At 39.1% G+C, this 16,128-nt stretch overlaps 1 protein-coding gene across 3 annotated transcripts in view; it reads right to left on the minus strand.

Moving 5' to 3' along the window:
• Positions 1-16,128, minus strand: part of LOC150078341 (complexin-like) — a 312,284-nt gene that overhangs the window by 100,420 nt on the left and 195,736 nt on the right. The window contains exon 1 of one of the 3 annotated variants that reach the window (XM_090384705.1): positions 12,506-12,627. The exons of the other annotated variants lie outside the window; for them this stretch is intronic. Coding sequence (XP_090240831.1) covers positions 12,506-12,518 — 13 coding nt within the window. The 5' untranslated portion in view covers positions 12,519-12,627. Of the gene's footprint in view, positions 1-12,505; positions 12,628-16,128 lie in introns of those variants that run through there. 3 annotated transcript variants of the gene reach the window in all.

Raw genomic sequence — 16,128 nt, forward strand, 5'->3', positions numbered from 1 at the left:
ACCCGCCAACAAAAATAAAGACATTACTGCCAACACCACACTTGGTAGTTCTCAAACCGGTCACAGCCAATGCACCAAACACAAGCGAGGAAATTAAGACTGTAATCGCTTCCCTTACTGATGACCTGAGAAACACTAAAATAAAATCCATCCAAAAGACCCGAAATACGGGCATCATCACAGAAACTTACTCGAAGGACGACGCTGACATGATATTAACAAATGCTAAGATACCTACCTATCCTAGGCATTCCCTGTCTACATGAAGGCCAAGAACAACGAATAAATTATGGGGACACTGCATAAACAGTATAACAGCAACAAGATAAAATTCCTGCAAATAAACGCGCAGCGGGCAAAGGCCGTTGTGAGACAACTCCCACAGAAGTCAGATGAGGAAAACATCGACATTCTCTTAATACAAGAACCCTACACTCATTCAAACGAAATGAGGGAATTTTCCTTTTCCTACAAAATTGTCCAGGCTCCTGGTGTGACACCCTAGGCGGCGATCGCTGTAAGGAATCCTCACTTGACTGTGATGCAGATATCTCATCTCTGCTCTCCATGGGCCGCCTGCGCCCACATCTCTCTGGGCGACTTTTACGTCGTTTCCCTGTACTGCAGCCCGGGAGAGGACACCTACCTGCAGTCCAGTGCCTACAACATGTCTTAACAGAACTGGCGGGTGCAAAATTTTCATCTGTGACGACATCTGTGCAAAGATTTTCATCTGTGCCAGAGCGCGGAGCAGATTTTCATCTGCTCCGCGCTCTGGCACAGTGAGACCCCAGGGCGTAGAAGAGGTGCTACAAATAGGCAGCGGTTGGAGGAGTTCCTCTGGAAGTCATTAATAGGCCCAAACCTGCCGACGTTTTCCAGCTCACTTTGGGAAGCCACGATTGACGTGACCCCTTCCACCAGGTTCTTTGCTAGGTTTCTGTCGGATTGGATCGCGCGGGAGGGCTGGTCCACCTCAGACCATTGAGCCATAACTTTCAATACGTACAGATCGATCACTCAGTCCACAATTCTCAGACAGAAGCAACACAGATACGCTTTGAACAAAGCTGACTGGAACCTGTTTAAAGAAACACTCATCACTGGGATACTGCGCCTACAAACCGAGAACGTGCAAGTTCAGCATCCAGACTCCCATCAGCGCAAGGTCACGGACATAATTACGAACGCTGCAAATACAGCAATAAAACGGAAAAATCCCATCCCTGAGGCGGTCCCTTGGTAGTCAGGGGAGCTGCAGGCCCTCAGAGGCGAAGTAAACCAAAAGAAGCGTGCATTCCAACGGGCCAGGCGATCCTGGGTCCCCCGCAGAAATTGAATACCTCCAGCAGGAGTATAGAGAGACTCGAAACGCCTACAACGCGATGATCAGGCAGCGTAAAAGACTGTCATGGGAGCACTTGGTATCAACAGTTGGTAACTGACCACTGGGGTATCATGTTCAAGGTAACAACAAATAAACTGCCAAGAGGTGAAGTTATTTGCTCCACAATCACTCCACAAGACCACATGGCCACCACCTGGCAGCATTCAATTTCAAACATACTTGATCACTCTTTCAAACAGCTACAAGATGACAACTCTCCAGAACAACAGCAGCTTTGCCTCGACAATAAAAACTAACTGAACACTCGTGGAAGAGCCTTTCACCGTCGAGGATCTCTCTACGGCCATTGGGAGACTGAGAAATAACAAGTCACCAGGTCTGGACTCGAGCCCGAAATAATTAAAAAAGTTGCCGAATTCGCTCCTGAAACACTGCTAAACCTCTTCAACCATTACCTGCTAAAAAGAGATGGTTCCCAACTGATTGGAAAACTGCGTCCATTCGGCTTATACTCAAAAATCCAACTAAACCGCACGATCGACCTGACTCCTACAGCCCTATTGCTCTCCTTTCTGTGCTGAGGAAGGTCTTTGAGCAGCTCCTTAGACGGAGACTGGAAAACCACAAAATATTGCACAGCTACCAGCACGAAATCAATTTGGATTCAAGCTGGGCATGTCTACGGTCGATGCGCTGGAGACCATTACCAATGCTTTCAAAAACTGCACCCCAGAAGTACCTCCTCGTCATCTCGATCGACTTTGCTGGTGCGTCGTTCGACACCTTATGGTGGCCTAGAGTCCTCGGACGGCTGAGACGCGCTGAGCTACCAGGAAATCTCTACAACTGCATTGCCAGCTATCTCAGTGACAGGAGCATTGTAGTTCAGGCTCCCTTCTCCAGTGTGGAACGTTGTGTCCACTGAGGTTTCCCTCAGGGCTCTGTCCTGGTCCCCCTTTTCTGGAACTCTGTACTCGACGAGCTTCTCAATACTGACTTAGGCGATGTCCAGACCTTGGCATATGCTGATGATCTCTCCCTGATCCTGGCAAGGGACTCCAGGGCTCAACTTGAAGTATCTGCCAACAGAGCTCTTACTACTCTGCAAGAGTGGGTCCGGAAAAAACCATCTGAGCATCTCATCCATAAAACCCAATCCATTCTCCTGAAGGGCTGTCTTTATCCGCGGAGGCCGCCTCAACACCAGACTGATTGGACAATATATTAATAGATGTCTCACACCCATACCACTATATGCCTCAGAAATCTGGTCCTCTGCGTCTACCTCTCGATGTAATAAATTTCTATCAATGGAATATTGGATTCTGCGGTGGCTGAACCGTCTGGGAGGGCACCCCTTCACAATCTCGAAATCCATTCTCCTAGTCAACCTAGGCATGACCTCCTGGAAGCTAATTGTCCTCAAAAAAAAAAAAAATCTGACAACGCTTACCAAGCTGCTAACTCGCCATATTGATGCCCCATCAATAAAAAATCATCGCACCAACAAGAGGAAGAAATAGAAGCCATCTCCCACTTAGGATGAAGCTATCAAACTTGGGCTCCCTAAAAGGAATGTTCCCATGTAACACCATGGAACACTTCAACACCTTCTCCATTGATCCGGTAAAGTTTGAAGTCAACAAACCCTACAGAAGCCAAATTATAGACCAAATCTGGACTAAATCACCAGGATTGCTGTGAAAATTGAGCAATTTTTATTAGAAATTTGATGATATGACCAAATAAAATGCAATAATGTAATGAATAAATAAATCTGTTATGTTAGTTACTGATAAAGAAGTCAACCTATGTATTTAACTCTTCAATTATCAAGATCTATGTTAATTCAAAGGGAATACATTTAGTAAATGTATATATTATTTAATAGTTTTTATTATACAATAATTATATTGTAAAGAGCTGAAAATTTGTACAAAAGTGTATAATGTATTTTTTATAATTTCTGTATACCCTTCTAGCCCACTTGCTGTACAGGGGGTGAACCTTGTGTTAATAAACTGATAGTAAATAAAAAAAAATAAATAAATAAAATCAAGATACATGGCATAGCCATCAAGCTTGTTACCCAGCTGAAACTCCTTGGCATTATCATCGACTGCAAACTAACATTTCTCCCACACCTCAACTATCTACAGAGGAAAATAAGACATTACACTACACTGGTTGCCAGGGTGACCCGCCGAGATTGGGGGCTCATAAAACGCGCCCTAGCATTACTCTATAAAGCCATATTCATACCGGCTATCACCTACGCTTCTGGCATATAGTTCACCAGAGCCTCCACTGTGGTAGGACAAAGAAAGCTGAACATCATTCAACGGCCAATTCTCCTTACGATAACCAGAGCATGTTTCACCTCCAGCACGCACGCTCTACAGGTCCTCGCCGGTGTACTGCCTCCTTGAGGTGGCCATGTGGGGATGCTGTATCAGCTCAGCAGAGGAAAGTCTACTACTATCTTTGTTGATTTTGCCACGAATCCTGCTAACATCTATTCCAGTGAAAAAAGCAGACTCCTAACCTACTTACAACAGACTTGGCAAGCTAGATGGTCTGAATCCACCAAAGGGGCCATAACCTGCAAATTTATATCGGACATATGCAAAGTATGTCCCAAATCACCATCCTGGTTCTCCCCAGGCCTTCTAACCACGTACCTCCTAACAGGGAATGGTGCCTTTCACAGCAAACTGAACCTTCTTGGACTTTCCGACAGCTCCCTTTGCACCTGTGGTGCCCAGGAGACCTGGGATCACTTGATGCACGACTGCCTACTATATGATGACCTCAGATCTCTCATCACACAAATTCATTTCATCCCGAGAGACCAGGAGCAACATCTCCTGGAATACCACCATACCTATACAGCCTTTTCTAACTTTGCTCAGGGCCCCTTCACGAGGCAGAAAAACCCTACCACAACCTCAGAATCAGACCCAACCATACAATGAAACGGCCTAATCAGCCATGTGTCAAGGCCACTACTTGCTTCAGCGTACTGCAATCCCCGTGAAGACTTTCAACCTGCACAATAATCGTGCCTTTACAATGCAGTCTCAATATAATCTCGTTCTACCATGACTGCCGCTCAGGCTTCGTCCTCACCACTGTAATGACTGAACTATCTGGACGGCACTTCTCTGTCCCAGGATTGACACTACCTGGCTTTGACCCTCTCGGATTGACTCTACCAAATATATCTTCATGCATCTCACTACTGAAATGATTTCACCACCTGGATGGTACCTGTCTGTCCCAGGATTGCACTACTCGAATTTGACCTTCTCGGACTGGACTCTGCTAACTATGACTTCACGCAGCATTGCTGCCAATGCCACGTGGCGATCCTGAACCCGTGCTCCCTTGCACGGCCCTGTTGCTCCCTGTCCTCCTGGTGGGGGGGGAGGTGACGGTCCCCTTATCACCCCTCTTTCCTTCTGGTGGGGCATGGGCCTGCCTCACTGATTTTGGGGTCATCTACTCTATCGACCCTATACTTCTGTCTCTCACCCCTCTAGCTTTCCAACTAGCGTTCATCCCATGTCAAAATTATCCTAGCCCTACACCCAAAATTCTTAATTCCACACTGTATAACTTAAAACTCCTTTGGCCTGACCCGACCTCTAGCGCACCTCCCTTTTTCTTTTAAGGTCCTAGCCACTTAAATCCCAGGAAATTAGGTGGCAGGACCTGCCAAAGTACTTATTTAAAAATACTGGTGTACCTGGCTTGCCTCCACGTGTGGGCAACATTGGGCCACAGTAGGGGTCCAGCGGCTAAATGAACAACGGTACACGACAACACCCAACAATATCCATACACTTAAATCTCTGGCCTTTACAGTGTTCTGTAACACACGACAATGTAGACTACGCGGAGATTGGGGAACCCCTGGTGCCGTTAGATTCTAAACACACTTTACACTTTTATACCTTTGGGTTGCCAGGCAGGCACTTGACCCACCTGGCTAGCCTGTTCGGCAGTTTTAGTAGTTGCTTAGACTGTCGAGCAGTGGTAACTTCAACCAGTAAGTCTAGATCTTAAACGACGAACTGTCTTGAGGGTACTTATTATGCTCAGGCATTCTACACCGATGAGAGTTTGCCAATCGGCTGTTCTTAGATTGAGTGGATAATAAGGAAGGTTTGAGTTCCGATTCTGTCTACATCAGTCTTGTGACGTTTAGCTGCAAAAAACATTGTTTTCGCTCTGTAAGGGTTTTATCCATGAACCCAATGATTTTCTGGTCTTTAGGAACTATTTGCTCCATTTTTTTTCTGGAAAGAAGAGCTTTCCCTCTCCAGGTTACCGGCCTCGCCACGTGGAGGCAGGAATACCTTTGTGACCAAGCAGTAGTGGGTTAGTAATAAAAAGGAAAAACTCGGACAGTAAGTTTTCCGAACCATTTTACTGTCTTAATGACCAGCCTGATATCTCTTCGCTGATATCTAGTTTCCAGAAATAAAGTCTCTTCGTATAGAAATATACTATTGATTTACCAACTAAAATTTTTGCTGTTATTTATTCCCTTTTAAGCAAGTTTGCATTCTCCTTGAAATGAGGTTTCAAGACGTGTTTACAGTGGGGTATCTAGCTCCATCGCTAATGCCATTTCTGTATATCGTCAACAAAATCCGAGGGGGTATATTCTTAACGCACTGCTGAGAGAAAACGTGGTGCGTTGATAATTTAATTTGGATTACTTTTCTGAGTTGCAGAACCTTGAATTCATTAACATTATGAGTTTTGTTGCAGCAACATCTCTCTGATTATTACTCCTAACAACCCTATTCGCCTTAATGTTGTCAGCAAATTTTGATATCACTCTTGCAATATTGCCATCAATATCATTAAGGAAAATGTATGAAAATAATAAAAGCCAAGAACAGAAATCAGAGGGACCTCACTCATGAGTTTAGTTCACTCAACGCAATAGCCATTTATAGCCGTCCATTGTCTCTCCCATTTCATCAGTTATTTATCCACTTCAGGAACCTGCAAGCAACATCGTACAATTCCACTCCTTTATGCGCAATAAGTTCAGAAGTCTTCCTAAATTCCAATTAAATGGTGCCAGAGTTATTCTCTGTCTACAGTCATACAGTTTCTTTGTGGCTTTCTCGTAATATTTTACTCGATTGGTTAGACAAAGGTCCTGCCTTAACAAAACCATGTTGTGACTCACTCATATCATCCTATCTAGATGGTCCTGCACTGCATCCCTAAATCATACTTCTATAATTATTCCTGTCAGATTTACAGGACTATAGCTGCGCAGATTGCTCTTAAAAACACCTTTTTGTATGGAATGTTTGCATATTTCCAATCCTCTAGAATTCATCTTAACTTTAAGGATAGCTCGTTATTATAGGTAAGGGAATCTAAGGACAGTCTTCGAGCTAAATGTTAGTGACCTCCTTAACTGCTTATTTTACTATATCTGGCATACGAAGCTGAAAAGGCACCATCATAATGGACACCGTCCATTATGATGTCATTGCACCTCTAGAACTTCCTTCCAGAAAGATGAAGGGTTTTCTGTGGAATTAAGTCTTCTCCGCTTAAATTACATTGCTCCTGTTTAAAAAGACATGTTAAGAAAGGGTTAGAATCGAATGACATTTGCTTATACTTATAATTCTAAGCAAATTCTTCGTTCTTATGGGCCAATATTATTCATTACTTTTCCTTTTCAAATTGCAAATGCAAAAAAAAAAAAAAATGAATGTTTTACTATCTTTCTTGGGCGTCTTAGATTCTTATTAATATCATAATGTACTTTAGGTTGCTCATCCCTTGAACAACTTCATAACACACACATTTATATATGTCACATTGAGCAGGGTCTCTCAGTAATCTATAGTCATGACAAGACACTTTCTAATATCAATTCTTTGGGGTACACAGAACAAGAGTTGCAGAAATAGATGGTTGTTTGGAAAAAAGGACAGATGCATAATGTAAACATTTAACTCCGCGGATGGAAATGAATGAACTCCACAATGCACCCACAAGATCTTAAATGTACAGAGATCCATCATTATTCGATGCATTAAGCTGGAGTTATTTATATCATGGGAGATAACTATTTCAAAACTTCTCGATATTCAAAAGAAACAAACTTAGATTTATTTTTTCTAAACAGATTTTTTTTTTTTTTTTTTTCATTCAGTGCCCCAATACATGTCGGTGGTGTATGTGCGTTTCTTCTTTTCAAAGGCAGTAGGAAGTACAAATTGTGATGAAATATTTTCTTTAGAAGCACCCCTTTACTTGAAACATTTCCTGTCCAAGGTAGTGGTTTTAAAATGCTGGAAGGCGACACGAGCTTTATATCACAGTGGTCCATGTGTTGCAAAAATGGGATACAATCATAATATTCCCACGTTAGAGAGGCTCCACACGCAAGAGTTACTGCTGAATGAATCATCAGTTAGAAGGGAAGTGTCAACTGTTCTACAGAACTCTCCAGGATTATTCCACCCGTGTAAGGACTGTCATATAAACCATATGGGAAGAGTCGAACTCCAATTTTCACAGATGTGAATGCGCTAGGTGAAAAGAAAACACATTTTAGAATCCATTTTTTTTCAGTTTTCATGGGTAATGTATATGTAGGATTTTCACTTCTCTTTATAAAAGAAAAACTTCCTCTTTTATTTTGTTTTAAAAGCTTTTTACATAATTCAAGTTCAACCCCCCCCCCCTCATTCTCGGTAACTAACTTTTGTTAGCATTTTTTCTTCTTTTGAGATTTCTAAAATTTATTCCATAATTTTGTTTCTTCTTTACGCAATTTTAAATTCTATTACGTTTCATTTTTTCCCTCCTTCATTAAATCCACATACAGCATTTCAATTTCTTTTTTGCGATGCGAAATCTTTCCTGCTACTCACTGTTATGCATTTGCTATGAGTGAATAAGATGTCTATTGAAGCACGTAATAGTTTTCTTAAGAAATGTTCACCATCCTGAATGATATTATAAAAAAACTTTTCAAATCAATGTGTTCAACAGTTGAATTTGGATAAATTAAAGAGATTAAATTGCATTTATATAATTCATAGAAAGGATCGTAGATAAATCGTAAACAACTTAAATTTTAAATCACTTTTATTCCATTGCACCTATAGAACTTCCTTCCAGAAAGATGAAGGGTTTTCTGGAGAATTAAGTCCGTGAACGTACCTGCGTTATCTACCTACCTACCATGCTTCGATTCTTTATGCTACGATATTTTTACATTTTTTGTCTCATTTCATTCAACCAATCCCAGTGAAGCAGTGCCATCATCATTATCAGAAATAAAATGCTTTTGATAGTCATTTAGGAGGATTGGTGGTACGAGTTGCGGTAAGATAACCTGAATTTCTTTGTGTTTCATTGAGGGATTGTTCTGAGTGTCTGCTCTTCCCAACATCAGAGGATAACAGCAAGAAAGAAAATAACTGCCGCCTTTGTACAATCGAAAAGACGTGGACAAATGGAAGACAGATGACATCTCCCATTCTTTTCAGACATTCACTGATGCTTAGTTACTGATTCTATCCATTAACGAGAACAAACAAATTGTTTGTTTTCTCCACTCGATTAAGTCTTATACATATCAGAAAGGTAACAACAACTTTTCACATATAGACCTATAAATCATTGATAAATCAATAGTGGCTATTCTTAATCAAACTACTTAAATATTGGTACTGATGTAAGTTTTAATGAAACTACGGACCGATGAAATAAGCGCAAGTCAGGATTTGTTTTGAATTAACGCCAAAGAAACTCGGAGAATGAAGAGTCAAGGCATCATCTTTAAATTCTGTACACCAAACGATTATAATTGGTCAGTTTGTGGAGGAGAAACTCGGTCCGAGACCGAATAACTGTAAACAACCACTCTCACCATCCTTTATCCTGCCTGTCACATTAGCCAGCTTTATATTTTATCGATGCTTTTCGTATGAATAACGTCGACGACAGAACGATAGAAAATAACATCATATATTTTCTTTTTTAAGCTAACACATCGTCTTAGAGCAGAAGCGAAATGTAATCAATTTTCAGGGAAACATTTATAGCTGTTTAGTAGAGCAATAAGCATTCATCAGAAATACGTTTATTGCTTAGTGGAGATGATGGTCAAGAGACTGATGGTACTCTACGTTTTCTGAAATTATCCGTGTGGATAATCTTCTAATTAGTTGCTTAGAAAAACAGTCCCGGTAATGTTTTCATAAAAAATAATTTAATTTATGAATTAACATGATGTAGGAGAATATACCTTTTGTTTTGAACAATTGTTTAACTTCATAAAATAAAATAAGCAAAACTGACGATACTATTAATTAGTAATGTTATTAGAACATGCCCTCAAATAAGTTTATTAAATAAATAAAATATTCTGGGAGAACAAAAATATTCCAAAAATGAGACCAATGGCTACTAAGCAGTGATGGGATGTTACAGATTTGCTTCTGGTTAAGACAAAAGATCATTTATTTAATATTTTCTGATTATATAAAAGGTAACTAAGGAGAATTATCCGCAGTTAGCGTTAATAAAAGCGAAAATATCAAAACTCGCTCAACGGATTGAACTAGTTATATAAAAAGCTATTAATAGTAGTAGTGGAGGCATGTGATGCAAGAAAGAAAGTGTATGAGCTTATGTAGCATCACAAAAAAAAAAAAAACCACACACAATTTCACACATCCATTCCCTCAAACTTTCTCCAGTTCCTCCTTGAATTTATCTAAGCTGTCAACTTCCACAAAGACAGAAGGAAGTTTGTTCCAGAAATCAATTGCCCGCTGGCTTTCCGCACATCTATTCTATAACTATCTTTCCTCAATTTCAATTTATGCCCCCTCAGGTTCGTAATCTGAGCAAGCGGAAGAATCCTATTAGAATTCAGCGTGTTCAACCCATTCAAGGCCTTATATACCTCAATTAGATTACCTAGCAGGTGCCTAGTCTCCAGCAGCTGCAATTTGCAGAAGTTAAGCCTTTCTTGGTAAGAGGACCCTTCGTTCAACTCACTAATCGTATTGTCCTTCTCTGTACTCACTAAAGCAAATCTACATCCTTCCTAAAATGAGGCCTCCAGACCTGTACGCAGTATTCACGGCGTGGCCTGACCATTGCCTTATACCAAGGGATAATCACCTCCCTGTCTCTACTAGCAAAATTCCTGTATATCACTGACAATACCCCATGACCTGCTCTGGCAGCCTGTCTGCACTGGTCTTTTTCATTCTTTACCATCCTGTGTGTAGTACCACACAGTTGGTACGTTTCTCTGGGGTTATTTCTACCCACACGCAGTACTTTGCATTTGTCAATGTTAAACTTCAGTTGCTACTTCTCAGCCCATCTGTCCAAATTTTCTAGATCTTGTTGCAGTAGCATGCTGTCTTTAACAACAACGCCAACCTTTGTATCATCTGCAAACTTCGACATTAATAATGAATGACAATAGCTTGTTTCACCTTCAGAAGTGTATAAATGCTTTCATAACGCAGCACTCTAAAAACAAAACTTGACCCAATGGTTGATGGCCTTGTTGCTAAACCAACTGATTGTAAACAATCGATTATAGTACACTGATGAAACTCATTACCATTAACAATTTATAAAAAGTTTAGCCAAATATTGTACCTCAAACCTTAAAGTACCCTAAACTATAAAACAAATGAACTCTAGAGCCTTATTTACCAATAGAAAAACCTTGAGTAAAATCTTTGGGAAAATATTCTTCACTAGAATTAGTCGTACCACACACTGATTATTCAGATTACAAAATTCTATGATATAGCCTTGAAGGCTGTTCAAGGAAGAAATTTATGATGTTCTACCAGTAGATGGCAAAACTAGTGACAAATCAAGTATTGCCATCTTTGTTTTTTATCGTACTTATTGCTTAACTTATTTTGTATTATATGCTGCCAGAATCACAATTTAGTTTACAGAGTCATTGAATATTTATTGTTTAAAACAAAGTGGGTGTGGGGTGTGTCGAAAAATAAAGCTCTTCGATTAACTACACGATTTTTGTGTATTATTCCGACGTCGGATTTTTAGTTTGTTTTGGATTTTATAATTATCCATTGGCATAATACTGAATTATACCAATATATCTATTTCTTGTATTTTTGGTAATAAATCCGGTTTTTTAGATTATGTAATATCCAGAACAGTATTAGGGCGAAAATAGATAAAATTCAAAGTCAATTTTACTTGCGTCTAAATTTATTTTTACTTTATTTGCATTTATGTTTGTCAAGAAAGATGTAACTGAATATTATTTATACATAAACATTATTCCAAACAATAATTACTAACTTAACCGTAGTTTATCAAATTTAAACAATCACGAATTTTCTTTGAAAATAAAATGGCTTATTTTTGTCATAAAAAAAAGAATATTGTGATGAACTAGCAGCAATTTTCTAAACATTTTAAAAACATTTTTTATACCTATTCGCACAAACAAAAACTATTGTTTGTTTTCGCGTAACCTAGATACGTACGAGGGAAGTTATTTTCCTTCTGCGATTGGTAGAAGCATATAAGAATTAAATGTAATATAAATTTAATTTTTTTTAATGCAATGAAATATGCCTTACTGCAATAGATGAATCAATAATAGGGTTCTGAATCAAAATATTTACCTTTTAAGTGGCGAAAGGATTTAATATCTTTCCCTTAATTTATATTCTCCATCAACATGATTTTTATGGGACTTCAATGCAGTAAATATTAGCTCGTACTCCAAACTCCCTGTAGGACATTAAAAGTTCATCAAAATTCCCAAATAAATCCTTAAATTTCAACAGAAAGGGAGATCTCTACTATATTCTGGCCATCATTAAGATCTAGAGAGAGGGATCATATTGTATTCATCTACAAATTAACTTACGCTAGGTGGAGCTTCTCATCGTGCACAAATCCACGTTGTAAAATTTGGTGCAATTCCTGAAACAGTGGGTATACTACTGGTATGAGTGCAGATTCAATGCGATCTCAGACATTACAGCCAGCAGAACGCTAGCACTGCTGCAGCCACGACTTCCACGATGGCCGGCCGGCAGTTTATCGAGCGTCTGCAAAGGAAGACAAAAGATTCTTAAAACTTACCTATCAGATCCATTGTTATGAAGGTCAGCTGCCTACCACTGCAGCTCGTACTCCCTGTGAAATGGCAACTGTGTAAAGCCTGGGTGTCATACAGAGAAGGAAGCTTTACAAGCACACACAGCCCGACCTTCTGATGTCTAAAGTCGGTCACTTTCCTTTCCCGGAATTCCCATGCTTTCAAGGCCCTCTAACGGGCACTACTCAAAGTAAACACCGCGTGCTCCACCACCATTCTTTACGCAGTTCTCGCATGCACATATACTGTTATTCTCCTAGCGGGAAGCTCCACTACATTATTTTTTTTTTACTGATTGCAGTTGGTTCTAAACCAGACGTTGCCTCTCTTTAAAAGATTTCTTAAATTTCGCGTCCCTTTCAGAAAAAAATGTAAATAAATAGCTATGATATTGAAGTTAGTTATGGGAATACTTTCTTTTATAAATTAATAAATACCATTTTGCGTGCAAATTGTATAATATTCAAAACTCAATTTTATTTCTGTTGCAGCTTCAACAGGTTTCTAGGAACTGATTGCTATTGGTCACTTGACAATGATTTAATATCTTATTTTATTCAGGATATCGATTACAGATCGCACGCGAATTTATCTAAATATTCGATTTATGAGTATTTTGAGTTGGACAGTTTATATGGATTTTTTGTTAACCATCTTCTCGTCATATTTAATAAACGAAAGACAGCATTTGACACCAATGGAAATTGAATTTTTTTTATTAGTAATAAATAAATGTTGTTTATATTCGGGTAAGTGATCTTTAACTGCGCAACAGGCTGTTAAAAAGAAAACTGTTACGATCTTTTTCAACAGGTTTCAGCGATGCTGGCGAAGATCCAGATTCAACAGAAGCTGGCACATTGCCACAGACTATAAACCACAGTGCTATAAAGAAAGCCATTATCCCTCTTTACTTTTCTGTCATGTTTAAATCATCAGTTAATGACATACGAGATTTGAAGTTCTATCCCTGAGAGATAAAGTTCTAAGTTATTTACATGAAATGCGCTCCATTGAGAGGGAAGTCTTTCGTTTACTCGCCGACTGTGTACCTACAAGGAAACAATACGAGGGTTTCAAAGAGGATGACAACTATCCTAGGAATGTCAAATGTTCTTGGATAGATAGAAAGCGAAGAATAAAAGGATCTTGCTGAGAAGTTTATTCCACAAAAGATGGAATTGATTTAAATTCGTATTCTCACTGCTAATTTAATCAGTTATGAATGAAAGCAAAATTTATATCGCCTGTAGTAGCATCAACATAATTATCGGTGGGAACAGCAAAGAATACTTTTGCTATAATTGTGCCAATTTAATGTTGCCACAGGAAATCTGATCATAAATTTTCAGGTCAAACTGCCGTAGTTCCAACATAGTAACAGCTATTATTTTATGTTGTTCAATATGCAAACAAAAATTGTTTAAAATAAGATTACGAAGAGAATTCCTTAAACACAGTTCCTCAAATGGGTAGAAGAAGGTTTTCAAAGAGCTATTGTGCATGATTTGAAGGATGAAAATCTCGGCATATCTCATTGAGGGAATAGTAGATGTATAATATGGGAACATCTATTGGATGTTTCTGGTCGTTTAATTTACGTAAGTCTTGTAACCTTATCGTTTCCAAAGAACACATTGGAACCATTCCTATCCTTTACAACATATAAAAAAATAATCCCAAAATAACATGCGAAGTTAGTTGGCACCATCTGGAAATGCACCCTATTTTTTCAGGCTAACTGAGAAAACTGTTAAACAGATATATTTCGCATCATTATTTGACAGCAAATGTAACTACTACATGACTTCATCTTTCTTTTACGATGGCGAGATTATGAAATTGTTATGAAATTATTCGGCCTGTTAAAGTTAATGAGAAGTATGCCGGAATAATGATATAGCCGAGAAGTCGAGTGTAGCTAGAGTTTTGCTTGAGCCGCGTATTAGAATGCACACGATGGGACAAAATAATTTAAAAATGAAATGTGCAAATCACTGCATTTGTGTTTGCAAACAAACACAAATTCAATAATTTTAGCAGTACTTAATTATAGAGCGAAAGTTTATATGGGTTTGTATATGGGAAATACTCATATTTAATGAGTCTGCTTAATTCTGGAAAATGTATTAAAGTAAATTTTATATGCATTTCTCATTTAAAGCGCCAGCATGGACTCGTGTTGCTTGTGCCACCACACATGAAGGCGTCCGAAAGCGTGATGCACGAGGTATTTGGACTCATCCGACCACCACACCCATTTTCAGTCCTCCAGTGTCCAACTTAGCGTATTGATAACACCACAGCAGTCGCCGTCGACGATGATCAGCGTTGTGTAGAGGGTATCTTTGGGTCGTCTCCTGTGGAACCCCGTACGTCTGAGTGGGCGATGCATCATTATTTGAGATATTGTTCTCGCAATCCCTATATTGTCTTGTGATGTCAACCTATCTCACAATAACCTGCCGTTGAGCCTGTACAGCAGACTGCAATCCTCGCTTACCATAAACATGTGCCACAAACTATAAGAGGATTATCTTGAGCAAATCCTTTATAGTTCTGTCTGCGGGAGGCAGTTTGATCCCCTTCGACATTACTCTTTGTACACTTTAACCATAGTGTGCCATGAAAACATCCGACGTGAGCCATTAAAACATCCCACACTCATGCCAGTTCGATAATCCTTGATATTTTTGCGTCCTATAATTGCTACTTAATCACTTTTATTTGCATTAGCAGATGACCACTGTTCTAGCGTGTGAAGCTGTTTGTACTGCGACCTATGTGGCAAGTCCATTACCGATAAGGGTGGTCATAATTTACTGATCAGTGTGTGCGCGCCTAAATCCTGTAAAATAATTCTGTTGTGAAATTCGTAAGCTGAAAAAGTGATCCATGTTTCTTGATTCGAATCTAATTTTGTGGTGAATCAGCATAATACGTAAGGGCTGATCCATGGAGGAGAGGAGTTGGGAAAGATTATGGAAAATTATGCATTATTCCCATTTTTAATGATAACATTAAATTGCAGTTATAATAATATTACAATTAATTAATTTCAATAATGTTAAAAGTATTTGCGAATGTAGTTTTTATGCATTATTTTCCTGAAGTGTTAACGTTCCCATTTCAAGAGAACATCGGCCTCTGGAAATAATTTGTATTCTCATTGGTCAGAAGGCCCAGTGACTCGTTTTGCCCATAACTAGAACACAGAACTGAAATACACGGGACACTCCACAGCCAGCCAAGTAAAAGAAAAAAAAAAACACATTCGGGAATAAAGCTCAAAGTTATTTTTACATAACGTGCATAACTCATTTGCAACTCGTGCTCAACGATGTTCTTTTTCAGTTTTTATAATATAATATTAAGCAGTCTGTAAAATATGATTGCCGTACCCTTTTGTAAAAGAATATCTCTAGAATTCGCTGTACAGACTGCTTAATATTAGCGAAGTCAAGTCTCGAGAGGAATAAAACGAGAAAAAATTAAATAAATGAAAATACTGAATTAAAAAGAGAGAAAAATTAAGTTCAACTACATCCAGTACTGTTCTGCATGACAGTAGAGCAGTTTTATCACTTGTAATTTGTTTGGAGATGCA

Source organism: Mastigoproctus giganteus, chromosome 11 (genome assembly GCF_048544385.1).
Source record: "Mastigoproctus giganteus isolate SK-2022 chromosome 11, ASM4854438v1, whole genome shotgun sequence".
Taxonomy (NCBI): domain Eukaryota; kingdom Metazoa; phylum Arthropoda; class Arachnida; order Uropygi; family Thelyphonidae; genus Mastigoproctus; species Mastigoproctus giganteus.